The following is a 27,445-nucleotide window of genomic DNA, read 5'->3' on the forward strand; positions in this document are numbered from 1 at the left end:
TGTTTCCCCTTCAAATGGTGATGAGTAACAGCCCAGCATATTTGGCCAGAGCAGAGAAGCTGAAAACAAAGAGGATTTATAATGTTCTGAGTTTCTTTTGCTAGTGTGATAAAGCAAACAAAGATTTGGGAACTCTGAATGTAGAAGCTGATAAAACAGTGCTGCTCCCTAAAACCACCTAAAAGTCAAGTTTCAGCTGTTGTAAGATTGGTTTGAATCCATGCTATGTAACATGTGTAAATTCAGGGTTTTTTATGCTTGTCTTTTAATGTTTTAGGATTCATGTTTTAGAGTTTTTATACAGCTGTGAGATTAGAAAGATTACTTTTTATTATTAACATCATAGTCTTAATTAAGAATCTTGGGCTTTTAAGAAATTCTCAGTAATGTCAGCCTTGGGATCATATTCCAAGAGTTGGTTAATGTAGCCATGGTTATACTGTTCCCTTGGACAAAAATCAGCATGGAAGTTCCTGAAATGCTAGAACATGGAATAGGGGTGCTCTTCACAGGGTTTCTATTTTTTCATTACCCTTTGGTCAGTAGGGTAGATCTCTCCTATGGCAAAACCCTGGTTCTGGATACAGAAAATGCTCCCTTTACCAGATCAAATGATGTTCCAGTTAATGCATTAATGGATCTCAATGAATGGTTTTGCAATAACAGCGCTTTCTGGCATAGCATGTATTCTGTACACAGTAGTTACTACAGTGACACGTAAATTAGGTTGTAAAAGCAAAACAAGCCATAAAATTGGATTCTTAATTTAGGGTCCAGATAGCTGCAGTGAATTTCCAGTGCCTAATTCACTCTGAATTAGATATTGCTAGGCTCTGAACTGCAGAACAGTGCTGTGGATGGTTAAGGCTTTGCCATCAGTAATGCAGTTAAAATATCAGTGTTATTCATACTGAAGCTATAGCATGTTTTTACCAGCTACTGTATGATTTCAGAGTATACATGCTAGCAGGTTATTAAGCCTGAGTCATCTTATGGAATCTTGCCAGTCTGAATGAAGGACTTACACAATCTTTAAAATGTGATTTAACAAATAAGCAGACTCAGCCAGCAGCATGCTGTATGACTGAGCAGACAAGGTCCCTCTTCAGGAAACTGGGTAGATAAAGATGGATTTTCTGTGCTTTCTACAGGGTGACTCCTTCCCTGCCAAAGTGTCATTGTCAACTTACACTGCAGTTGACAAACCGAAGACACAGTGCTTCTGAATAACTGATACTTTTGGATTTTCAGCCCTGCACAATCTAGACTGTGGCAGTTGACCTGATATCACTTCCCTGTGGGGAAAATGTTTCTTCAGCCAAATGGGGCTTTGAATCTTCCCAAAACGCATCCCTGGTTGTGCAGAAACTGAGCAGCTCCATGTTTTCCCATGGATTTGCACTGATGTATCTTCTGACTATATCCCTGACTAGCTCTCCCTCCTTTTCCCTGTTTGCTTTCCATATTGTACTGCTCACTTTGTGTGAGTATGGTGTTACTCCTTCAGTCTTTTGGTGCTTCTGTGAGGGGGGACATTGTAAGTCTGTATCTCTGAATACAGCAGTCAGCAGAAACATGGATGCCCTGGGGGTTTTGACCACTGTCAAGACTGACAGTGTATCTTTAAAAGGTTTAAAACAAATATAATAAAGAACCTCTAGATGTTTAATAGCTGTATGTTTGAAAGGGGGAGACTTCTCCAGTGCCTAAAAGGGTTGCAAGGTGGGGACCTGCTACATATACTATACTGCACAGAGGCAGTGGTCATGCAAGGAGCTTTGTGTTGCAGGTGATGCTGTGAGATCTGTACCATTGCTGGGGTTTCACGTGGGCAATAACAGAAGTTTGAATTTGAGTTATTGTAGCAGTTGTTCTCTGTGCATGTACCCTGGCTTGAGCTACTGCAAAACTAAGCTTGAATCTTACACCATTTTAACTGTTTCCTGATGATGTTCGTCCATTATCCAGGACTTCCCTCCATGTCATGCTTAATTTCAGAGATGTTGGAGAAATACCTAGAAGCCTGCAAAATGTCTAGAAATTACCAAGCTGGCTCCATTCTTGACCCCACCAGTGAGGCACAGTGCCTGAGTGGGGAGGAAAGACCCATGGGGAGCCTCATGGAGGGATCTGTATGTAGTACTAGTCCATCCTGTTTCCAGTTTGGGTTTGCACAGCCCACCCTTTGCCTCATCAACAGGAGTGGGTGGGCAGGGAAACACAGGCTGCAAAGCCATCGAAACACAGCCTCCTCACCTCCCTTGGCACAGAACAAACATGGTTATCTGCAGCTAGCTGGCAGGTGACTTTGAAGAGCAAGTGAGTAGGCAGGTAGTAATTTGTGTTGATTTTTAGGGAAAGCATTCTCCAGGGGCAGTTAGCTACCATGTAGCTGTCTTCTTGAGCCATGGTAAAGTTCATTTTGCATCTCAAAATGCTTGTGGAGAAGAGGGCAGGGGACAAAATGAGGTGTGACACTGGCATGAATGCTGCATTTCAGTTGGGAAAAATGTGAAGGGCTTTTCTGCCTATGTGGAAATACAAGTGAGATGAAAAACAATGGGAGCTCTAAGTCTTGCATCTCACCTTCACAAGGCACAGAAGGGAGAAGGTTAGGGAGAGTCTCCAAACAGGTCTGCAGAATTGAGCAGAAGTTCCCAGTCACTTGTAGCTGTCTGAGAGTCACTGGATGTGACTTCTGTTACCAGGTGTATACAAGGAGAGACACTCAGAGTTTGCTATCATCTGATGGTGCTGCAGTTTCTTTGGTATCCCTTGGTTACTTTAATGAAAAAAGTTCCATTTAGGTGATTAATAATTTTAAAAATATATTTACCAAATTGAAATTATATTAGATGTGATCCCTTATCTGAAAAAGTGACCTCTAGCAGGTAACAGCTGGTGAGATAGGAAACATGGATATTGTTAGAGAAATATAAACATACATTTAATCCCTATTAATTTAGCTGAGCAGTAACCTCAAAACATTCTCAGCCCAGACTGTGCCCAGCAACCATGAAATTTTGAGCTCTTATTACTGATCTTCAGCAACTCAAATAACCTTCATTTTTAAAAGTAAGACAATAGTGTAAAGAAAGACTGTTCAGTTCTGTATTAATAATAGTGAGGACCCTGGGTGAGGACTATGTGTTGGGGTCCATCTGTGAAGAGCTGACTTTCCTACAGACCTCTGAAGTCTGAGTTACCTGGATGTGTTGAAGTCAGCTAGAGCTTCACATTAGACTTTGATCTATTTAATCCACGGTCCTTGAGGATCTTTACAGTAGGGGGTAATAATTTCCCACCTCAGAAATGGACTACTGAGGAGTCCAGTATCCTAGCAGTGGGATCTGTGCGAAAACTGGTTTGTGCCATCTTTCTCAATGCGATCATTGTTCTAGGATTATACAGACATTTGAATATCTCATTTGGTTAAGGGGAAAAAAAAATGTTATTGCAGTAGTTAAGTAATACAATACTTGGATAACAGGAAAATGGGCATTGGCTGCAGCTTAAATCTGGAAATGTGTGGAATGTAGAACACTGGATGAAAAATAATTATTAATAGCAAATGTTCCTGTGAATAACTGCTTACAGTAACAGATAATTTAGATACAATATGAGAGGCCAACAGATATATACAAGCTGAGCATTCCCACTGCAAGCTTAATTTTTTGCCCTAAGGGCACCCGTGGGCATTAATAGTACTGCTCAGCCTGCCCTGGGACCCCCACCCACGCCCTGCCCATGGCCCAGGAGCCTTGTTTCAGCTCAGCCTGGGTCTGTCAGTCCAGTGCACAATGTCTGGGGCTGCCACAGCTGCTTGTCCCTCAGCCCCAGCAGTGCACTGTTTGAAGCAGTAACTAAGCCCTGTGTCATTAATTCCAGAGACACCTTATAGCCATGCTTATATACAGAAGGTTACTACTCAGATTGTTGAATTTTGATACAAGATAACTTGGTAAACCACTCAGGGAAAAGAAAGCTACAGTCCAAGAAGTTACCTGTAAACAGTTTCACTATTTAGCTGAGTTATGTTACAATTCCTTGCTCTTCTTTGTTTACTGAAAGAATGGTTAATCTTCAAATTTACTCTATCTTTTCCTACTTTTCCCCTCTATTTACTTAAACAAATGAAGCATCTCCTGCATCATGTTTCATTGTCTTTTTTTATGGTGGTAAAAGAAATGTGGATGAGAGAAACAGCTGCAAGTTCTCCTAGAAAGTCCTAGCACTGAAGTCCTGAGAAGTTGAGGGCTTGCCATCTTGTGTGGGATGAGACCTTGCCTGGAAAATAGTTGTACAGTGTGGGCAGGAAGCAGTTCCTAGCTGGAAAAGATGAACATGTGATAGATTTTGTATCTTTTTTTACCTGAAATACTGTAGAATTCATGGCTTTGGGCCCAAAGGTCCATGCCTTGTGCTGCAAATTTCTAAATAGTTCTGATGAAAATGGCACATGTTTTTCTTGAAGAGAATCGTGATTTAGATCTGGGAAAATAGACAATGTGATAAGAGCAAAAGGTTAACTCTCAGTTTAAGGAAGGTTACAACTTAAACCTTGCAGGTGCCTTAAGTGTCTCTAAGCCTTTGGACAACTGATGACTCAGTATAGCACAGTGAAGGGTGAACTTGTTTGTTTTTTCCTTAAATTGAAAACTAAAGTTTCTGGCCTTCATTTTGATGCCTCTTAAATTCAGTTGAAAAGGAGATATTTGCTACATTTGAGAAAGGTGCATAAATGATGTAAAATGTCAAAGCTTCATCAGGTGCAGAGGGAGTGTCTTGAGTTGGTGCTTGATTGCCAACCTGGTGTTCAAAATGAATTGTATGTTTTAAGATTTTATTTGGATTTCCTAAATATGAAGACACAATCACCGTCTTTTGGGCTACATTTGCATTTTGTCAGAGATTTAAGCTTCAAATCATGTTGTCACTGATACCGAACTGTCTTGTTTAAAAAGCTGTTTTATTTTAGTTGTGTGTTGCAGTGATATTCCTTCCCTTGGGTTTAAAGGCAGATTATTTGCAGGCAGAATGAGGAATGAGGCCACGTAAAAGCAGACGCTGTTTTGAGAAATGTGTTTTGGAACGCATGAGATGAGTGAAATGGGTTTTAGTTGAGCTTACAATATTTCACTTGCCCATGCAAATGTGGTCTTGCTTTGGGAGTGCTGAAGAGCAGGGTTTTGCTCTCTGTTTGCAGGCGAGTCAAGCTCATGCTTGCTGCAGCACGTGACTGTTGAGTGCCAGGACCCTATCTGTGATCTGAACCGTGTCTTCAGCTGACTTTCCAGTGGCGAGGCACTGTTGATCCTGTACCATGGAGGACTGCCTTCACACCTCCTCTGAAAATCTCTCCAAGCTGGTGAGCTGGGCCCACAGCCACGGGACCATCTGCAGCCTCATCCCCAACCTCAAGCACCTGCTCTCTGAGGGGAACCATGGCAACCTGACAGCCATGTGGGGCTGTAGTGCCGGCCATGCCTACCACTGGCCCCTGGCTGCCACTTGCCGGGCTGGCTCCCAGGAGCGCATCTGCTTCCAGGACAGCCGCAGCTTCAACTCTGACAGCCCCAGCATGATGGGGGTGTCCTCAGAGACACAGACCAGCTCCCTGGAGCGCTACCCAAGCCGGCTGGGGAAGACCAAGCTGGAATATACCCGCATTCGTGAGTCCTGTGACTACTACTTCAGCGAGCCATCAGAGATGGGTGAGCCTGGGGAGGAGTATGAGGATGAGTCCACCGTCTTCGACATGGTCTGCGAGTCCTCTGTCACCGACGAAGACAGCGACTTCGAGCCGCACCCCCACCGGGCTCCCACTGGCCCCCGTAAGCGGCTGACCAGCAGTGTGCCCACCAGTGCCCAGGCCCAGGCTACTGACGAGAGCGATAGTGAGGCATTCACCAAAAAGATCAAGCAAGAGCTTCCTGAAGACTACTACATAGTGGCCAATGCTGAGCTGACAGCTGGTGCCCACGGGCCGGCCCTGGCCCTGACACAGATGCCCACACCCAAGCCACAGGCCCAGGCTGGCCCTTCCTGCCCGGGCCCTGCTAGGGCCCTGCCCCAGCCCGCCATGGGCCCTGACCCTGACCCACAGCACCGCTCTGCCTCCCCTGCCACCTTGCCCCGGCTGACAGCACAGATGCTGTCCCGGGGCCCCCTGGCCTCCCTGGCACGGGGGGCAGGAGGTAGCCCCGTGGCTGCCCTGCAGGTGCCAGCCACAAGCTCCAATACTGCCGTTGCTGCCGGGAAACCCATCAGCATCCCCCTCTCAGCCCTGCAGCTGCCTGGTCAGGAGGAGCCACCTGCTGCTGAGGACACCCTCCCACCTGCCCCACAACTGCTCCTGGGCAGCGAGGCGGACAGCTCGCCCTCGGTGAGCACTGAGCCTGAGGTCAGCTCCAGTCAGCAGCAGCCCCATGCTGCCTCCACCACCACCACCGAGTCAGTGGTGCAGTCGATGCCAGGTAGGATGCTGGGCGGGAGTTACGGGGTGGTGGTGTTTTGTGGGTGGCCCCCTGGGCATGGCTTGGCAAAGGGTCAGCCAGGGAGGAGGTGCTGTATTGCAGGAGGGTGCCCTGATCCTGCTGGCTTGTAAGCCAGTAGATGGAGAAATCACCCCCTATTTGGAAGAGTGGTTGAAAGACTTCTCAACTGAGCAAAGGCCAGGAGCACTCCCCATGAGAAAGTGTACTGCTGCCATAGGGAAAGCACTTCTTTAGGACAGGTTTGTGGATCTGGTTTTGGGTGCAGTTGTGTCATGGGAGGGGGCATGCAGCTATCTTGCTGTGCATGGGGCGGGGAGGACATGAAAGCTGGCTGTGCACTCTTTTGATGAACCAGCAGCAAACGGTCTCAGCCAGCGGAGCCTAGAGGTGGGAGTTGGGTGTTGCCTTCACCCTGTAGGAATAGTGATGTTTGACATGAAGGGGCACAAGGAGAGCACCTGGAGAGAGGTTTGCACTTCTAGAAACCTTTATTAAGTGTTTTCCCTGACCTGTAAATCAGAGCAGCCTGCACATATGAGAAGAACCACAACCTTAACCATGAAATTGATAACAAACTTTAATCCAAGAGACAAAATTGATAATTTTTTTTCCCCTGTTATCAATGGAAGTTCTCATATCCTGGGTCCTTCATTTTTTTCATTTCCCACTGCTGCCAAAGCAGTGAGAATTGGCACAAACAGATCAACATTATTGGATAAAGAGCATGTTAAAACAGCATACTTCTGCTGAATAATTATTCTATGTGCAGAATAACTCAGTATTGGATGTAGGCCTTCTGGAGCAGGAGGAAATCTGTTTCTTAAGCAGAGTCACCAGCTCCCTCTGGACTTGAGTGCAGACAGTGCTGGTTTTGCTCCTCTAGCTGGTATGTGGTGCCATGCAAGGAGGCTAGGGCAGGAGCGAGTTCTCCATCTGCTCCTTTGCTGGCTCAGCCTAGTAGTGTCTAGTAAGAGCAGAGCCAGACAGTGGAGGGGGGAACGAATTACCTATATGCAGTCCCTGTGACAGTTGCTGTAAGTGCTAAAACCAATGACTTCAACAGCCTGGATGATACTTCAACCTAGATATCCTGAAACCTGGTTGAACGTTAGTAAATCTATTAATTGACAAGAGCATACAGATGTTGTTGCCAGATAAAACAGTGGGCAAAGTTAAATACCCAGTTTTGCTAAGTAAAACTCCCCTAAGCATTAGAAAGGATGATAATTGTCTTAGTTACAGCAAAGCAAATTCTCCTTTGGGACCTATTTCTGCATGGCTGCATCTTTGAGATGTTACTTTACAGTAGTCCTGTCATGTACCATCCCTTATGGAAACTCCCTTACCAAACGCCATCTGGTTTAGAACTGACTCTACTCAGGTAAATGAGAGAGATGGGATGCCTGATGTCAATCCAAATTGCGTGGTAAACCTACTTATTCTGCATTCCTCAGTTTATAGCATATTACTGCTGTATATACTAGAGTTGGTTTCTACCAACCTGCCTCTGCAACTTGCTCAGTCTCAAACTTGCAAGGTGGGGCAACAGAATACAAGCCTAGGCAGAATTTGTCCGTGTAGGTGTGTATTATCTAAGAGAGTGATTTACTTTTAACATATTAATTAAAAAACCCAAACTCTTTCAAACTTTTTGCCAGATCTTCAAAAGCCTAACAAGGTTAGCACTTGTTACTGCTTAGGGCTAAACCTTACAAAAATGGACACAGCATATATTTTCACACTTACATAGTTTCCAGAGCAGGATTGGTCATGTCTAGCGTCTCACTGTGAGGACAAAGTGGGATTGCATCAAGATTTACACCTACTGCGTAAATCAATCCTCAAAACCTCCTGTTCTCAGTACTTCTATTTCTTGTGTTGTTCTCAGTGTTATGCAGTTCCTCTCCTCAGCCTGGTATAGTGTTGTTATAATATGCTGTTGCTGTACTCAGAGGTAGCTGCATCTTAACTAGGGTAAAATGATTGGCATGTGACTAAAACTTGGTATTCACTTCAGTGAAGTCTCCTATTTCCACAGAGCCTGCTCCTTTGGGAAAGCAGTACTGGCATTAATCGTCAAATTGCAGAGAAGTGGGCAATGTTGGCAAGTGAATTTATTACAAATGCATAGTTCTGCATAGCAGATTCTTACAGATAAAATGTGGAGGTTGGATTAAAGACTAGTGGGATGACGGCTCATGTACAGTGATTTCCTTGCATTGTTTCTTAACAAAGACTAATGCACTGGAAGTAGTGAATGATATATAAATTTTGAGCAATATTGAACTACAAGAGGATGTTTACCTATCTTATGTTAAAATGCTTCTGTCCTAAATGGAGAGAAACAAGGTTGAGTATAATTCTTACGTTAAAAAAGGCAGAAAATAATTATACCAAGGAGCCTAGAGCTTTTGTTTGTTTGTAGATTCAGTGGATGCTTGACGAACATACAAAGGTGCAGCTGAACGTAAGCAGGGAATTTAAATTCTGCCTTATCCCCTACAAAGTGTTGCTTAATTTTTAAAATATGTGAAACCTAGCTCCTGGTCCCATTAGAACTGGTTGTATGTTTGAGATCTTTGCAGGACTAAGGCCTTAAATGGTAAGTTTTATGATTAAAGGGTGCGATCCAACTATCAAGAAATACTACTTTTGAGTTTTAGCATAAGTCACATGGCCTTGCATTTGTATCAGACACAGCTGATAGTTTCTATGCGTGATGATCTCATAGGTCATGAAAGTTTGAGATTTTCCATGAAACCAGAAATCTCAATGTTATGTTAGCTTAGGCCAGTTTAAGCCACATGATACTTTTGGATGAGTTTCTCTTTCAAACATTTCTTTCTTTTTTCTCTTTTACTCTTTAACTGTGGCAAGTGAATTTGTAAGCAGGGAAAAGGGTTTTCGTGTCTTAAAGGTGAAGTGGCATCCCTGTGAAGATTCAGTGAAGTTAGACACTGATTTCGGTTAAGTTCAGGTCTCCATCTAAGCATTGTGGAATATACCAAATTATTTTTTGTTAAACTTCATCCCTAATAAGTGGATATTCATCTGTGACTTTTTGGATTGTCTTATTAACAAAACCTTCAAGAATGAACAAATTAGCTGAAAATCAAGCTGAAAAAATGAGAGGACCTACATCTGATAGGAGAGAGATTTTTGCAGTGGTGGAGAGTAGGGAATTTCTGCAACTTCTACTTCCCAAACACTCTCTTTTGGCTTTCTGTTGTGCTACTACTTGGTCTGGTGTTTATGTCAGAACCAGCAAGGGCAAGGTAGGTCAGATCAGTGAAGATAGAAGGTAAGTAACATGTTGGTTTAGATTGCAGTACAACGCAGCCTAGAGAAATTAGTGATATTTGAACATCTGAAATCATGAATGGAAAAGATCTGGTGCAGAAGGATATGGAGGAGGACTATGGCTCAAAGCAGGATAGAGCTTATTGTGTAGGAAGGCAAGCTTTGATTCTGAGAGGTAGGACTTGCTTTGTAGAGCAGAACTGCTGAAGTACTTACGAAGATACTCACTTTCCACCTGAACACTAAGGGTGAAGATGTACTTTGGATTAACAAGACACTGCAGCAAGACATCTCTGGTCCAACACTATAAATATAGGGGCAAAGAGTTCCATAAGGATACACTAAAAATGTCAAATACATATGTACAAAATGTGCAGAATGCAAAGAGTAGTGAGTAGAAATGCAAAATAAAAAGTCCTGTAAATGAAGTGATTAGGGTTGTTGCTTCTGTCAGATGTGGCAAATCATATTCTGTGGGTACCATCACAATGCCATCGTGCATTATACATCGCTGAATTTGCCAGGCTGCATTATGTCTTATGTGTACAGGCATTTACAGAGTTTGGAAGGGAAACATGTTGTCCCCAAGCACCACTGCTTCCTTAGTGAGCATGCTGCACACTGTCCCTCTGCCGTGGTTATCGAACGGTGTTGGTAGCTGAATGCATGCTGTGATGGATGGTGCCCTGGTCTGTGCTGAGGGCAGTATTGTAGCCTTGTTGACTCTCACCTCTGCTCTGAGATCCCCCTGTTATTTTCTTTTCTGTAGCTGGTATGTCAGGATCCCAGATCAGTGTGTGGTGATCACCTTAGCCTGGTGACTTGGGCAAAGATCTAGTTCTGGTCCTGTGCTCTCATCATGGGAATGTGTGAACAGCAATTGCAGCTTTTCATGATTGGCACCCAACATGGGTTCACTCTTGCCCTGCTTGCAGTGTGGATATCCCTGTAGATTCCAGGTCTGAACATGACCCAGTGCATCTGGGGTTTGTCTGGTGTTAATGTAGAGCTTTTAGGTGGGATATTTTAAATTATTTTTCTGCAGTCAAAAGGCTTAGGATGTCTCCCTTTACCACCACCCCTCACAATTGTGTGGGGTTAAGTGAGAGCTGAGATCCTTGTGTGATTGTAAGACTCAGATTAGGAGCTGTTAGATGAGCATCAAAATGTTACAAGAGTGAGGAGAAAGAAGTCCCCCACACCTCATAAATTGCCAATTTTGACTAGGTTTAGCCTAAACTCCTAAATCACTGTTTATACTGAAAGGGAAAAAAAATGTCAGCTAGCACATTTCAAAGAAGTGCAAAAAAAAAAAAGTCTTTTTTTAGAGGTATATAAAGCATCAGCCATACATACAGAAAGGCCAAATTAATCCCTGCTGTAATTCTTCCAAGTCCAGTGGAACTGTGCCAGGAATGAATGTAACACAAGGCAAGCAATCATGTCAAAAGTAAGTTAGAAACACTCAAATAATCGCTGATTGGTCTATGTGTTTGTAATTCACGTACAAAGATTGATGACTTCTGGCTGAAGTGACTGCTGAAGCCTGCCTCCAGGGACATATGCTGCTGAATGTGGTCAAGCAAACAATTATATGTATGTAGGGGTGAAACAGTCTCTTTGGACTAAAGTTCAGAGTCCACTGGTGACTCTTTAGGTCCCATAATTAGTATCTGTACTTGCTCTAGTAGCTGAACTAAAAATAAGTGCTGAGATACATAAATACAACAAGCATAGTACTTTTTTGTTTCAAGGGCTGACTTATTTAGAAGCATAGTATTAGATCATTATAGTTTTAAACAGAAAAAGGAAGCTGAGTTCATTAAGCACCTCCTGCACTGTCACTGCCTTCTGATCTTGCAGCATTGATTTGCCAGCCCACTCCCACCCTTAATTATCTGTGTCCAAATACTGTTAAATTATAAACTAATGTTATGGGGGGCTTTATTCCAGAAGTTCTGGTAATGTGGCTGATATAACTTACCTTTACAATACTGTAAGGGAGTTCTGTTTAAATGCAGGACAGGTTTGTAAAAAGGACAAATTCAGCCTTGGCAAAGTACTCATCATTATCATTGGGTATATAGCATGACAATCCAAAAAAATTATAAAACCATAGTGCTAATAATTCTAATACAAGAGTATGTTTTATGAAGCTGTTCCTACAAGAAGCGTTTATCAAGTGACTAATTCTTGCAGGAGAACACTAAAATGAAGGCTCATCAAGTATTGCCACATCTTTAGATTTTCACTGTACTTAAAAATGTATTTATCACCATTTCAGTATTCCACATGTATTTTCTTTAGTGGAAATTCCTTCCAGATACAAAAGGCTTGTGCCAGCCTCTTTGCAGTCTTGAAGACCAGCAGTGGATTTCTCATGTAGAGGGTGATCTTCTTGATGTCCTAACTATTAAGTATTTATCAAAGCAGCTGTCCACATAAGAGATTAGGCTGCTGCCCTTCTTGATGTCAGGACTTGTTTCGTCGCTTCACTATGGACCTTCTCTGAGTAGAACTACCTGCAGCATACCGATCTCTCTTGGCAGCAGTGGTACAGGATATATATACATATTTTGGAGGAAACCATTTGTGGGTATTCACGCTGAAAGTAGGTTGTTGCGGGAGACATTTGGGGATGGACTTTGAGTTGATTCCTGCAATAAAAGCTGCATGGGCCTATTGATCCTCTGTAACAGGTGAGGAATGGTAGTTTCCATGCAGTCTGTGGAAGTTGCTTGCCTGTAGCTAGGAGGGAGTTGAATCTGTACCCTCGGGAATATCTATTGCAGCCAGGCCCCAGCAGTTTTAAGGCTTAAACAGACTGCTGTTCCATGCAAAGTATTGTGTTTTCCGATAAAGGAAGGAAATAAGGACTCTGCTGGTTCTAGCTGTCCTGAAAACATATGGAAGCAACAAAGGAAACTGGACAAGTCTGTACTGAACATCACTTTATTTTTAGGAAATAGGTGGTTATTATTTAACATGGTGTTTTTTATCAGGGATCTTTTTTTTTGCTGTGTGGTCTTTGCACTTGCTTTGTTTAATTTTGGAGCTGTTTTCATCTCATGATTTGTGAGTTTCTAAGTAAGAAAAGAGGCAAGACATGATCAGATTATGATTTGCCAAGGAGATGCAGCCCAGTGGCCAAGAGACACAGACCCTGGAAAGGCCTCAGACATGCACTTTCCTTTGGCACTTTGGATGGGTGAAGGGATGGAAAGGGAATACAGGACTTGGTGTTTTAGGTTGGGATACTTTCTGAGAGTGTTTCCTCTTAGGATGAGGCTGGTACTTCAGTAAATATATCTACAGATCTATTTCACGTATGTATTCAAGGTCTAATCTTTTAGTAGCAGCAGTAAACTCCTGAGGAACAGTTTTTGTATGTGTCCATGATGGGGACATGCCACTTTTGCATAAGCTGTTCTGTGAAGCTAGCACACAGTGTTTTCTAATTTCTCCCATCTTCTTCATATGTAAATTATTTCCCTTTTAACGAGCCTAGTTCTGTCATGCTGTATTTTTGTGCTTGCAGTGAACTTAGAACCTGCTTGATCATGAAACAAATTAGTAAAAATTTCTGTGTATTTTCTATCTAAGCAAGATAACAATTTTGAATACAAATTTTTGTTTTGATTTTTCTAGCAAAAATAGAATGATGGTGGTAGATATTTAATCATGGCTGGCACAGCACAGAGCAGTGCTTGCTGAAATCTGATCCTGGAAGCACTGAAACATGCTGAAATCTGTCTGTCTTTGATAAAGTATGCTTAAATGAAGCCTATGCTCATGCTGTTCCCACGAAGTGTTGAACCACACCACTAAATCAGAGACTCGAGAGAAACTGAAATGCCTACTTTCCCTGATGAATCTTTCTTGGTGGGGCACTACATGGACTGGTCACACAAAAGCTGCTTTTGACATTCGTTGTTCTGAACAACTTGAATGTGGCTAGTGGTCTCTGGGATGGATGGGTGGGCAGAGCTGTATTTTTGTTTCCCAAATGAGTCCACATTTGTCTAGAGCCAAGCAATGCTGCTGTGCAAAAATGGCAGGATGCTGCTGATTACATGAATGTTGTGTTAAAGGCAGCAGTTCCCAGCTCCTGACTTCCACTGACCCCTGCCCCTGGTGAGAGTCAGGAACAGGGCTTCCTGCATGCATGATATCTAAAATGTGGTGCTGAGGATCTTGTTGTGTCTGATGAAAGCTTTGTTATGTGTTTAATTATACATTGACCATTAATTAATGATCAATAATAATTGATCATTAATGCAGCATTGGCTTCTGACATATACCTGTTGCTCCCATTAACTGTAATTAAACACTAAGTGCACGCACACACACAGAAATACTCTATGTGTTTCTGTTGACTAAATTTGGGATTATCTTTAGATTCGCAGTGACACTGTGGTCTGTTGCTTTTCATTAACTATGTCTTCAGGATGAAAACATCGCTTGAAAACATACAGCTATGGATTAGTAATACTTAATTGCTTGCTGATTTGTCCTTAAGGAAAAAAAAAAGACAGAACAAAGCTGGCCTTCTGTTTTGTTCAGAGTGAAAAAATTGATTCTAAGATATTCTGACTTGGGTCCTATCACCCCAGTTCAAAAGCTGAATATTCTGTTTTACTGAATTATTTCAAGCAGGACATACCTGTACCCAAAGATGAAGCCTGTGAAAGATAAGGACATTCATCGCTGATCTTTGAATAGCCTGCTTCAGTTTTCTGTTTCTCTCAAGTGGGTATCTGCCTAATCTCTGCTTTACTACTGTGACTGTTCAAGGATAGCAGTATGAATGAGCCACGGAAGCATGGATGTTTTTGTACGGGAATAATTAAATTCTGTCCACAACTTGGAGGACTCTTCTGGTTGCGGTGAGCTCTGTCCTTCAGTCATGTGGATGTGCCAGGTCATAGGGATTTTTTTTGTCATTGACTCTTGGGAAATGGAGTGTTGCAGTTGTTTGGGTCTCAATTTGTTTTCTTGGATGTGTAGTCAGTAACAGACAAAAGAACTACTCTTGGCGTTACAGTGCAGCATTCACACCTGTATGCTGATATAAGCTTTGCTTTATGCTCAGATTTACATTTCTTTTTTCTGTCTGTATAAAGTGTCTTTTTGCCTCTGTTTCCTCTCCCCTGATTTTAGATAGCCCTCAAAACTTAGTTTGACAATTAACTTGTATAAGTGATGGTAAATGGGACAATTGTTAAATATATCAAGACTATTTATTGTACTAGTGCATAATAGTTGTATATGTATAATATATATCCATAATTGTATCCATTAAACTATACCCCATGTTACCTCTTATATGAATAAGTTGGTGTTGGTTTTGGTATAAACTCATTCAGTAGCAGGACAAGTGATTGTTCATATCCTATATAGAAAAGCAAATTATTTTTATGGAAATAATACTGCAATCCTGACAGGAAAATTTTGATAACATAATTACAGAAGGGAAATAATAGCCGTATTCTGAGCAGCAAAGAGGTGTGTATGTGGTGTGTGCTCTCTGTATGTGTACATAGCTAGAAAAAATTTGAAATGCCTCAATTTGTTTACAAAGACTTTACTCAAGTAGAGCTGCAAAATGTGACTAAATGTCTGTGCAATTAAACTAATATAAAGTAAGTTTAAACAGGTGTTCAACGACAGAAATAAACAAGTTGTGTCATGAACAGCAGCCCAGCTTCTGACAATGTGTGTTTCTTATCTCTTCATCTCCTCTCTGTGCAGAATTTCCATCACCTCCTGTGCCTCTTGGGTCTCTTTGTCCTGGCAAATGCATGGACGTGCTGTGGCTAGTCTGGAACAAAGTGTATGCTCTTTGGTCAGCAGCATGTGAGCAGCTGCCTAGCAGAGTATCTAACACCTGAGGTCTGTGGCCTTTCTACAAAATGTTGTGTTCATGTCTCCAGCCTCTGCCCAGCTGTTGAGTCTCCCCCAACCTTGTAGGACCTTTACATCTTTGAACTTCCACCCCTTCCTAATATAGTGAGAGTTGTGTTTGCAAAGGTTAAAGTGAAGTTCAAAGTCATCATTTTTGCTGGAGTGTGAGGAGGAGAGGACACTCAGAACAGGCTCAAAACAGAAAAGCAAACTAAAAAAATCAACTTCAGGAGCTGTTTCACTTAAAAGTGTTGCACGTCATTCTCTCTGGAGAAATGTGTAAAGAACTGGTCCTTAAATTCTGCCCTCTGACCCAGTGAAGATAAAGGAAATAAGTGTGCATTGAAACTAGTTAGGCAAGGTTGTAAATCGTGAGCTCTTCATAGAGTTTGTGCCCTTTGTAGCTCGCTTCACTCATACTGGAGAATATACAGCGTGGAAAGGTAAAAGCAAATTGGTCTGGTTGGGCAAAGTCACAAATGGAGAAGTTCAGAAATAAAACTGCAAGCTCAGCAACAAGGCAATTTGAGTAGTTTCCTAAATTAAAGTTGGGGTGGGAGAAAAGGTAGTGAAATGCAGTTCTTTGGGATTGCACGTGCTGCAATCTGTGTTATCAGAAGTCAATGGCACAAGCTTCTGACGTGTTTCCTATTACATCTGCAGTGGATAGTTCAGCCAGAACAGAAGAGGGTATCTTTTGATTCACTACCAATGGTACTTTAACAAAATAGAGGGAGAAATGTCTGCAGTCTCTAATAAGCAATATATCAACTAAGCCCTGTCAGCCTGTGTAGAGCGTTCCACAGCATGATTTATCATGTTAATTACAGTCATGTGGGCCTCACACTCTTAAGTCTGAAACTGCTTACATTCTCAGCTTGATTTAAGAACATGCTTTGGCCAAGACTTAAAGTGCAGCTTATTATGATTAATGTAATAAAATATTTATTACATACTCCTTTATTTGTTTCACTGCTTGTTGCCCCAGTTAGACTGCCTCATTCTGAAAGTGACATAAATTATATTTCAGATGATGAGGATACTCATCTGGTTTTAGTCTCTCTCTTCAGTGCTGTTCTTTTTTTCACATCCCTTTGTTCTGATTTCCCTTCTCCCCCTCTTGTCTTTATTTGCCTCCTATATTTCCCAACTCTGCTTCTCAACTGCTGTCTGGAGGGCATCAAAAGCAGGCAAACTTCATAGCCCTGGCTCATCCCTTCAAGACCTCTTGCATTGCTTTTCTCAACTATGCTTATTAAAGTTAGATCTTAAATGAAATGACATTAAAACTTGTGGTAGGCTGTAGCTGAGAACACACTGAATGGAGCATGTAAAGAGAAGACTAAACTGTAAGAGGATACACATTTGTGTCCTGTTTTTCATTATTCTTCCACAGGGCTTGCAACTGCAGACCGGCACAAAATTCCACTGTGTCAAATTTTCCAAAATGCTGTATAAATATATACCTGTGATTTTGTGCAAACCAGCCCACTAGTTAAGTTGCTGGCTGAGCAATCCATGCTTGCAGGATCTGTTTACGCATGTAAATCTGTTTTTCTCTGTATGAGCATTTAAAGGTGGAAACATTATGGAAAATGCAGCTGCTTATTTTATTATAAGAGAAATGGGGTTTTGCCAAGATAATTTGTGGTTTTTTCCCTAATGCTTCACTAATTCTTAAGTGATAAGCTTAATTCGACAAAGGAGGTATTTCTCAGTTCTTTACAGTTTTCTCTCTTAATTTTGATTAGTTCTGCTTGTTTTTTTTTCCTCTTGGCAACTTTTGAATCAAGTCATGTTATACATATAAATGTTATTCAGTTGTGCCCCTCTTCCACCTTCTAAACATATAGTCCAGTTGATTTCTACCTTTCTACATAAGCATATACTTAAATACAGGGACCCCAATCCAGAATGCACTTAAATGCTTTGTTGAATTGGAAACTTATTTGGGAGAGAAACAGATATTCTGCTGAGGATGTGTGCAACACTTTCTGGACTGGTGCCAAGTCCTCTTGGAAAATGAGTGCATTGCTTCTGCTGTGCATCATCCAGCTTCCTCTTCTCAGGGTAGATTAGACAATCACTGACATACTCCTTTAATTTCTTCTACCACAGATCATGAAGTAAATAACATGCTCTAAAAGGGCAATATTTCATTGTGTTGCTAAAAAATCCTGTGTAAAAAAGAATTCTATTTTCTTCGGGTTAAATACTTAATTCTGGAAAATCATCGGCAAAAAATGTCTCTTGTCTTTAGCCTTAAACTGAATTAGTACTCTGAGTTTTGTAAGTGGAGCTAGGCATAAATTAGTTGGAAATTATTAGAAGATTATATGACTGAATACAAAGACGCATGCTCAACAGAAAGCTGACATTGCTTCACATTCTAGGTAGTGTTTTGCCACTTGTCACCTCCGGCAGCATACCACTTTACCTGATTTTTTTTTTTTTTTTAACCTGAGCTCTAAAAGAGGAGCAATGATGTGTTAGAAGTGAACATAACTGATTAAACTTTCTTCAACTATTTTGCAAAGAAAGGGGTTTCATGGGTTTTTTAAAGTTTTCTAATGTTTTTAGGTTTTCAGTATAGAAATCTCCAAGCATGGCTTTTATGTCTTTCACCTCTGTGAAGAGTTGGGTCCCTGAACCGCAGTCAGTTATACAAGGGTCCTACTGTAAAGTTAATAGCTAATATAGAAATAAGAGAGAGAGATAAGGCAGAGCAGGTAGACCTGGAGCTGGTTCCAGGCTTGGTTATAATCCAGGTGACTGACTCAGAACAAAGCATCTAAAATGGCAGACTCCAGTCCAGCTGTGAGCTTAGTACATTTTCCCTGGGTATCACCTAAGTACCAGATATATAAGTTTCTCTAGTGGTCTTGCAATATATCTTCTGTTTCTGCTCTTCTCCATGCTGTGCCACAGGGAGCAGCTATAGTGTCCTGCTGTGAAGTGCTGTGGTGTTGGGCAAGCCTGAGAGAGCTGGAGTTTGGTGTATTTGTTCGTGCCAAATGGAGGTGGGATCTGGGTAAATATGAACTGAGTAGCCCTACTGTCGGGGTACAGAGGAAATGCATCCCATTTTGCATTGCAGCAATTCACAGTGCATCACAGAACAGCTTCAAAAGGAGGTGGGAAACTATACAGTCTCATATCCCAGAAATACCACTGTAAGTGTTCAGTGGAAGAAGTGAAATATGAGGTATAACTAGCAGGGACCACTTCTCCACTATCTCTGGCAAAACCAGACTAGGTGAAGTGGAGATCATACTTTGAACAAATTAAAATGTCTTTGATTTAGAAGATGCATTTTTAGAACCTTTGGGTTGAAATATCTCAGATGTCATATACAGTTAGGTGGAGAAGGAAGGGAACCTTGTACAAATCAAAGTCCCTAGAGCGCTGCTGTTTTGAACAATTCATTAGTGATTGCTAGTATCCACTGTGTAAAAGGCTGATACAGTCAGTTATAGGAGGACATAAATTCTTAATACCTTGTCATGGCTACAAATTTTCTGTCATCTGAGGATCGTGCAGTAGTCCTATTAATATTAATGTGAATTTTATTGTTGACTTTGCTAGCAGCCAAATTACACTTCATATCTTTCAGGCTGTTGCGGTGTGTAAGTAGTGAAAGTGAATGCACACTGAAAACCAATGCTCAGACCATTCTGTACCTTGCAAAAAATGTACAAATGACTATAGTTTATTTTAGTGACTCTTATATCATGGAGATACCAATGTGTAAATATTCCCATGCTCATTTCTTTGCAGGCTGCGTCCTTTTTTCTTTGACAGAATCTAAAGCTTTTTATTTTCAGAATTATAAAATATTTCGATGATGATTTTGTTGGAGGAGGTTAACTGAATAGAAGCATAATTTGGTTTTGCCTGAAAACATAACATCTTCATAAATGGATTTTAATTAATTTCTGTCATACTACAGGTTTTACATGCTAATGACAGCCTTTTCTGAAAATGTTGAACTACAGAGAGTTTGACTTAATGTAGCGGAAGCATGGTACTTGTAATTGTTTTAGTAGCAACATCAGATGCGTAGGGCAGAAATTCAGGAAAAAATGCAGGAGCACTTTCTTCTACTTCAGTAATCTGCAGCTAACAAATTAATCGTTTGACCCTGCAGAGCTCAGAAGCTGTTAGATGTCAAAACCTGATGAAAGTTTCCAGACAGTCACAGGGTTTTCCCCCTCTTTTTACTCTGATTCACCAAGCCCAAGCTTAATTAAGTATGATTATTATGGCATAGGAAGCGTGCTTTATTTGGCCTTAGGACTTCCTAAAGAAAGGGTTATTGTTGGATATGAAATAATTACATTACAACATATTTATTTTTGACTTAAGCCTTTGACTACTGCATGTGTGTAGGAGTTGCCCCAAGGAAGTTAGTCCATACCAGATGGTAAAAGTGCCAAAAATATAATTCTTCAAGTGTTTAGCTCTCCCAGCCTCTTAATCTCAGGGTGTTTCTGCAAATGCTCAGAGGCACTTCTGCCTGGGAGACCTCACCCTTGCTTTTCAGTGGCGAGATGGAAGAATGGCTTTCCCTTGGTTATTCCTGTGATATCGTGAAAGCCAATTGTTGGCTTTTTAATTTCTGTATGAAGAAAGTACTTATATTCGGGGCTGCCGTGGTACAGCGGTAGCATTCAGCCACTCCTGACAGGGGAGCTATCGCACTGCTTCCAGGAGGGCACATTTGTCAGAGGGTCCCCCCTGCCTTTCTGCTGCCATGACTTGGCCCCGCCTTCGACCTCTGCCTACTGCGATTGTCGACTTGAACGTCATTTACCTGCAGATCCCCATCCCCTCCTGTTGCAAGAGGGTGAAAAGGAGGTTCAGAGCAGGCTGTGGATTACATTAGCTGTTTTAGTGGGCTGTGTGTGGCCATGGCCCATGGATTGGATATTGCTGTTTTTCAGTAACTGCAGAGTAAGGGCAAGAGCTAGCCTGCAATGTGCTGGGGTGTGAAGAGAGAGCACTTAGCACCAGTGTGAGGATACCTGTGTGCACCATTGTCCTGATCCAATGTCAGGGGAGGTTTTGATATGATCCCAAGAGCGAGATTAAGATACAAATGAGGTCAAACGCTGTATACCCAAACCAGGTTTTTATTATTAAAAAAGTGAAGAGGGGTAGTGATAGGATAGAATGGAAGGAAAAGACAGAAATAAAGCAAGGATGCGGGATAGGGCTCCAAGAATAGTCACCACCATGGATCCAGTGGTGTCCCCTTGCTCCTCAGTCTTCAGTTCTTCAGTGGTGGGTGCACACGGATCTGGCTTCGATGATGGATGCACACTGAGCAAAATTTTCTGCTGCCTTAAGTTCATCCTATCCACTGATTAACATATCTGCCCACCTTTAGTTTTTTTTCCTCTGGTTCCACAGGTTTTGTTGCATCTGGCTTCAGGGCAGGAACCTTTGCCTCTTGTCAGTTCATTAGCAATGCAGGCATGGGGCCTGGCCTACACAGTAGAGTCACAAATGGCTACAGGATGGAGACAGCTCGGTATAGTCTGCCCCTTTGAGGCTTATCTAAGGAGTCCAACAATGCAACTGCAAAGAAGTGGGGGGATGCATCCTTCAATCACTCCCGCTTCTCTGGGAAACACTCCACAGACCAATCCACAGGCTGCAGCAGCTTCTCTTGGAGGTTTGCACAGACACAAGCAAGCTTTGAGACAGTCATATGACATTCCAGTCTCTCAAACCATGTAGACTTTTTCACCTGAATGAAAGCATTGTGGTGGAAGCAGATCTGCTGCAGAAGCATTTTCCTAGTCAGAACACAAATTAGGCAGAGAAGACTTTGGATGGTGATGTGATTACCACCAAAAAACCCCCTTACTTCTAATGTACTTCTGAGATCTCATTGCCTACCTTAAACTGAGTTTAAGGCTGTTTGCAATAATAGCTCAGGTGCATGATTAACATTACAAACCCTCTCTGAACATTAATCTGCATCTGTCTGTTGTAAACACAAGGGCCTTTCCCTCCACCATGCATAATTACAGAGGTTATGTCCTTTTCAGGGAGTCTGTGTGTATGTATGCAAGCTGAAATAAAAACAACCCTGAATATGATATCTGCTGATAATGTTAAGTCTTGGCTGTGTTAAGATCACATTATGAAAAAATCAGAAGAAAGCTGTTGCTCTGTAAGAAGGATCATCTCATGGTTGAGGGCTAGCCTGGAACACTTGGCTCCCACTTGGTTGTCTGTTTAATCTCTGCCAGGTCACTTTATCTCTTTGGCTACATTTAAACTGGGAGATCTAAACTACTCGGCACTCTTTCAAACTTAGTTGGGAGTTTACCCCCCAGATTCCACAGTAGGGTGAGTTTTACTGGCTTTTTCTGCCATGTTCTTGTTTTCTTGGAAATGAAACTCCGATGTTGGATCAGATAGGAAACACCAGAGCTCATTTGTTCAGTGATGCAGATGACGGGGCAGGACCTCAGGAAATGCATCTCCAACTCTATTTTTTATGTTTCTGTTCCTAGTCTGTAAGACAGGATTAACAGCACTACCAATTCTGAAGGTTGTGTTATGACAAAGAAAAAGCATTAAGGATAGCTTCGTGTGATAGATCAATGATGACAATTTTTGGTTGGCTGGTTCACACCATTTTACTAGCTGAGACAAATTAGAGCATAATATGAGAGTATCTGTCTTCCTAACAGAGCCTAACAACAGACATCTACAGAAGACTAAGAAGGGTGTGAATATATATAACTCCCCAGCCTCCTATCCTCCAGCAATTTGCAGCTCTGGGCCTTCCTGATACAGAGGTATTCTCTTGTATTGAGAAGTGCTTTGTGATTTCTTTTCATGCTTTTACCTAGTTTTGGAACCCATGCACACTGGAGGGTTGATGATACAGTGAGCAGTGGAGGCCCAAGAGCAAACAGGTTTATGTTTGCAGTAGTCATGAAACTAATGTAGATCCTGTTGTGGTTTCAGCTCAGAGTGCAACTGAGTGTCACACAGCTACTCACTCACCCCTTTCCCCCCAGTGCTGGGACAGAGAAAAATTAATCAAAAGGCTCAGGAATGGAGATAAGGACAGAGAGGGGTAGCTCACCCATTATGGTCATGAGCAAACAGGTTTGTTAGTGGAAGGAAAAGGACATCACTTTAATTCAAAACGCTAACACCACCACCACTTAGACAGAATGAGACAGTGAGAAGCATTACCACACCTTAAAATAAACCTCACCTTCCCCCCACCCCTCCCTTCTTCCTGGGCTCAGTTTTGTTCCAGATATCTCTACCTCCTCTCCCCAGTGGCGCAGGGGATGGGGGGTGCAGTCAGTCCACCATTTCTTCCTCCAAAGGAGAGGGGGAAGCACTCCTCTGCATTCTTCCCACTGTTCCACATCACTCCCCTCTCATGGGAGACAGTCCTCCATGAACTTTCTCCAGCATGAGTCCTTCCCCCAGGATGCAGCTGTTCCCAGGCTGCTCCAGCATGGCTCCCCTCTGCATGTTGCAGTCCTCCCAGTGCCAGACTACAACTGTGGGGACTTCTTTCCACAGAGTCCCAGCTTCCTTGAAGAGCAGCTGCCTGCTCCGGCATGGGGTCCTCCACAGGCTGCAGGCGAGTCTCTACTCCTCTGGTGACCTCCATGGGTGGCAGGGAAGTGGCCCTGCCCTCTCACCGTGGGATACAGGGTGGGGTCCCTGCTCCAGCACACCTCCCCCACTTCCTCCACCTTTCCACTGATTTCAGTGTTCACACAGGTGTCTGTCTTGTAACTCCTCCTCAAAGTCCCAATCCTCTCCCAGAGGCACAGCCACCGTCACTAATCATCTCGACCTTGGCCAGAGGCGGGTCTGACTTGGAGCTGGGGAAGCATCAAGAAGCTTCTCACAGGGGCCACTGCTGTAGCCCCCTCCCCTGCTACCAAAAACTGTGCCACACAAATGCAGCACAATCCGCACCCGTGTTTTCAGTAATTTTCAGCAGGAAAAAGGTGAGACCAAGCAAACATCTGGGAACTGTTATATTGGAAATGCTCCCAAGGACAAGAACATTCACTTTTAATACCCAGACCCAGTGATGAAGTCTTGTACCTCAACAGTTTTCCCAGCTTCTCAGATCCTTACTGTAACATACACATTTTCAAAACTTCACTGTGATGGCACTTGAGATGCCTTTTAGTCTTGAGTTTGTAGTGATTGAATTACTTTTATGTAGCATTTCTTTCTGTGTTAGTCTGGGTGGATTTGTAAGAAACAAAATGACATTACACCAGCCTAATCTTCTCTGGCAAGGTTGCAAGGCCACGTGGCTAAAGCAGAAGCAATCAATGCCAAATGTCCAGACTGTGGTAAAGTCTTTGGTTCTGTTTCTGCTTATTTCCTTTAGGCAAAGTAGAGACATGTAGAGTAGATGGGTGTGTTGTAAGTATTTCACAAGGGCCATTTGCAGACTGCACCCAGAGAATACTTTTTGTGGTGGTCTTGTCCTGTCAAAGGTTGTAGGGAAAGGATGCAAGGTGCGCTTGGTCTTGGGCACTGTTTAATTGGTGATTCAGATGGCGTAATTGTACTGGGTCTGGCTGGGATGGAGTTAACTTTCTTCATGCCCTGCTGTGTTTCAGATTTGTGACTAAAACAGTGTTAATGACAGGACAGTGTTTTGACTGTTGATGAGGCAGACTGGCACAGTGTCGAGGCTTTCTCTTCTTCCCACTCTGTCCCCATAGCAGCTAGATCTAGGGTAGGAGGGGACACAACAAGGACAACCAGCCCACACTAACCAACATATTGCCTGCCCTATGATATCATGCTCAGCAAAAAAGCTGAAGGGAGGGTTTTTTCAGGGAGGTGGGCATTGCTCAAAGACTGAGTGGGCATTGGTCTCCCTTGTGGGAGGTGGTGAGTGATTGCCTTTGCATCACTTGCCAGTTGGGTTTCTTTTTCCTCTTCAGTTATTAAACTGTCTTTGGCTTGACTCACAGGTTTCTTGCTTTTGCTCTTCCTATTCTCGTCCCTGTCCCTCTGGGATGAGGAGTGAGCAAGTGGCTGCGAGGTCCTTAGGTGCTGGGCAGGGTCAACCACCACAATAATAGAGAATAAGGTTATGAAATTAGCAAGAAACACAAAATTCAGCAGTATTAAAAGCATGCCTGGATACAATTTATGTTTCCATGGTAGTGGGAGGTGGATTATATGGTTTCTTTCAGCACTATGAAATCTCCTTATTGAAATGAAGAAGTAAGACTTTAATGACATGAAGAATTATGTCTCCTTCCTCAGCTATCCTAGGCTATAAAGAGCTGTCTTAAGTTAAGTTAGGCTCAACTGCATCATCTGCTTTTGCTGTGGGTGAAAAGCATATGCAAATGATAACAGTGGCTCAGCTGACATCTGATGACTTTGACTGTCTCAGACTCCGTCCATTGGGTCTCACTGCCTCCCTGCAGTCATCCCATGCTATGAGATATCCCTGATTTTGAACAGTCTCATAAGGAAGAGAATAATCCACTACTACTGCAGGCTGGATTTACAGTCAAAATTGATGTAGCTCTCCTGATGTGGCTGGATGAGAAGCTGACCCATTATCTTTAACATCTTCCACCTGCCTTGTGGAGTAACACACCCCAGCACCGCAGGAATGCAGTGTTTCTGGGATACTGTTTTGCTCATGCAACTTCAGGGCATCTTTAATTCAGCATGGGTTTTATAACTGTTAGCTGCAGATGCGGCAATTCCCTTTGCAGATTAAGGAAAGATGCCATAACATAAATGACTGAGTGTCACTTCTGTGTTGTGACAGGCTATCCTCTAAGAAGTAGTGATTGATGACGTGTAAAACTGAGCTGTATATGTGCTGTTTATATTGAAACAGTATTTAAAATGTGGGCTGTCAGTCAAAGCACTGATTACTTACACAGTGCTATAATAAGTGGTGGTGGGTGCAGTGAACAAGGTACCAGAGTAAATGTTTGTTTCAGAGCTTCAAACATCAGTGTCTCTTTATTTCCAGCCTGCATCTAGCCATAATAAAAGGATCTATCCTATACATTGCCTAAAGCATGAGACTTCACTGCAGGCTGCTAGGAGCTCTTTGATACTGACATCAATATTAAAACCAGTTTCTGAAACAGGCTGGTGACCTTTTCTTTTTCTCCTTAAGCACAGTTCAAGCAAATCTCAGTGCTCTGTGGCTGCATTTTTCGTGGCTGCAGAAGCCTCCAGAGGCCTCAGCTGCAGACCCTCTGCTTCTCTGTGTTTTACAGAGGGCTTGAGGACCCCTCTTAATAGGTTTCACTGAGTGCTATGGATGCAGTGGATGCCTTGCAGTGAAGACCCAGGATCTGGTCCCCAGGGATATAAACTCAGCCCTGTTTTTGGCCTGCTGGCAAGTCCTGAAGCAAGTCACTCCCTGTGCCTCTGTATGCAGCTGTGGTATGGAGGTGATGGTGATACCGTAAAAGTCGGTCGGAGAAGAACTCTCTAAAACTCAGAAGTCAGAGTGTTAGAAAGCAGGCATTCTTTATTTCAGCGCTGGGTGCATGGGGGATCTCTCCACCAAACATGCACACCTTAAGCCAGTGAAACCCCGACTTAAATGCAGGTATCTCATACATATTCACGAGGTCTTACAATACAAACATACATATTCATAATGATGTGTAATTAGTCCTAGAATTTCTGTATCAACAGTCTCTTCTGTCTTATCTGAGACGTGATGTGTATCCTTGAGATTGATGTCATCCGCTTAGGCCATAAATGTATCAACATTGTCATGCTTTCCTCCATCTTACCGAAACATGATATGATGCGCATCCTTGAGCAGTGCTATCTTCCTTGGTTCTCGTGTTTGATGTGTGATGCATATCCTTGAATGGGGAGTCATCCTTTGTGTTGCAAATCACAGGTGTCCCTCGTCTTCGGGGGTGCAGGTGTCCTCCATCTCCAGGTATGCAGATGTCCTCCATCTCCGGGTGTCAGAGGCCCCAGTCCTTTGTCCTTGGGGCCCCCATCTTTATTTATGTATGCTTGTGTTCCTTGTTTTACAATTCAGAAATGCCTTGCTTTTACAGCTTAAAGGAATTTTAGTTTAAAGTACAATTTAAGTTTACTATAGCTAACTATTTTACAGTTATGCTTAACTTTCTTAATATACCTATATCAATGGGATGAACTCTCCTCAGAGTCACTCTGTAGATGGGTGGAAGGGGAAGCTGCCCAGCTGTGCACCAACGTTTCTGCACCACATGAAACATTGCAGGTAGACTAGGAAATGAGGTAGAGCCACCTTTCTTTCCCTGCTGCCTCCTCCATTAAGAGGCTTGCAGGGCAGAGTGGGCCTAAGGAGCAAGCATCTGAGCACTGCTGCAAACCATGGGTGTGCTACATGGCCTGGCCTGAATGACAGAGAGGCAGTAGGATCTTCACCTGATCACATACCGCTTCGTAGTGTGTATGTTGGGTGGGAAACACCTGATGAGTGTTACGATGGCACTGGTGAAAGGACACCAAAATATATGGGTTTTGCAATGAGATAGAACAAAAAAGAACTTGCTTTTTTCTCCTCTCCTGCTTATTAAGTGGAACAGAGAAAAAAGAATGTTTTACTCACAATTGCAGAAAATAGTCAAATAATTGAATTTTTCCTTCTTTGTGTTTGCTGTTCATTTTCTAAAACCATTAAGGTTAATCACATTCATAAGGACAGTTCCACCTATGTGTTTGTAGTCTGCATCCTT

General features: G+C 42.6%; 1 protein-coding gene across 1 annotated transcript in view; it reads left to right on the forward strand.

Moving 5' to 3' along the window:
• KIAA1958 (KIAA1958 ortholog) overlaps positions 1-27,445 on the forward strand; it is a 60,307-nt gene that overhangs the window by 26,386 nt on the left and 6,476 nt on the right. Inside the window, exon 2 of the mRNA XM_074812681.1 lies at positions 5,207-6,476. Within this exon, the coding sequence (XP_074668782.1) occupies positions 5,324-6,476 (1,153 nt within the window). The 5' untranslated portion in view covers positions 5,207-5,323. The remainder of the gene's footprint in view (positions 1-5,206; positions 6,477-27,445) is intronic.

The sequence above is a fragment of the Strix aluco genome, chromosome Z (assembly GCF_031877795.1).
Source record: "Strix aluco isolate bStrAlu1 chromosome Z, bStrAlu1.hap1, whole genome shotgun sequence".
NCBI lineage: Eukaryota > Metazoa > Chordata > Aves > Strigiformes > Strigidae > Strix > Strix aluco.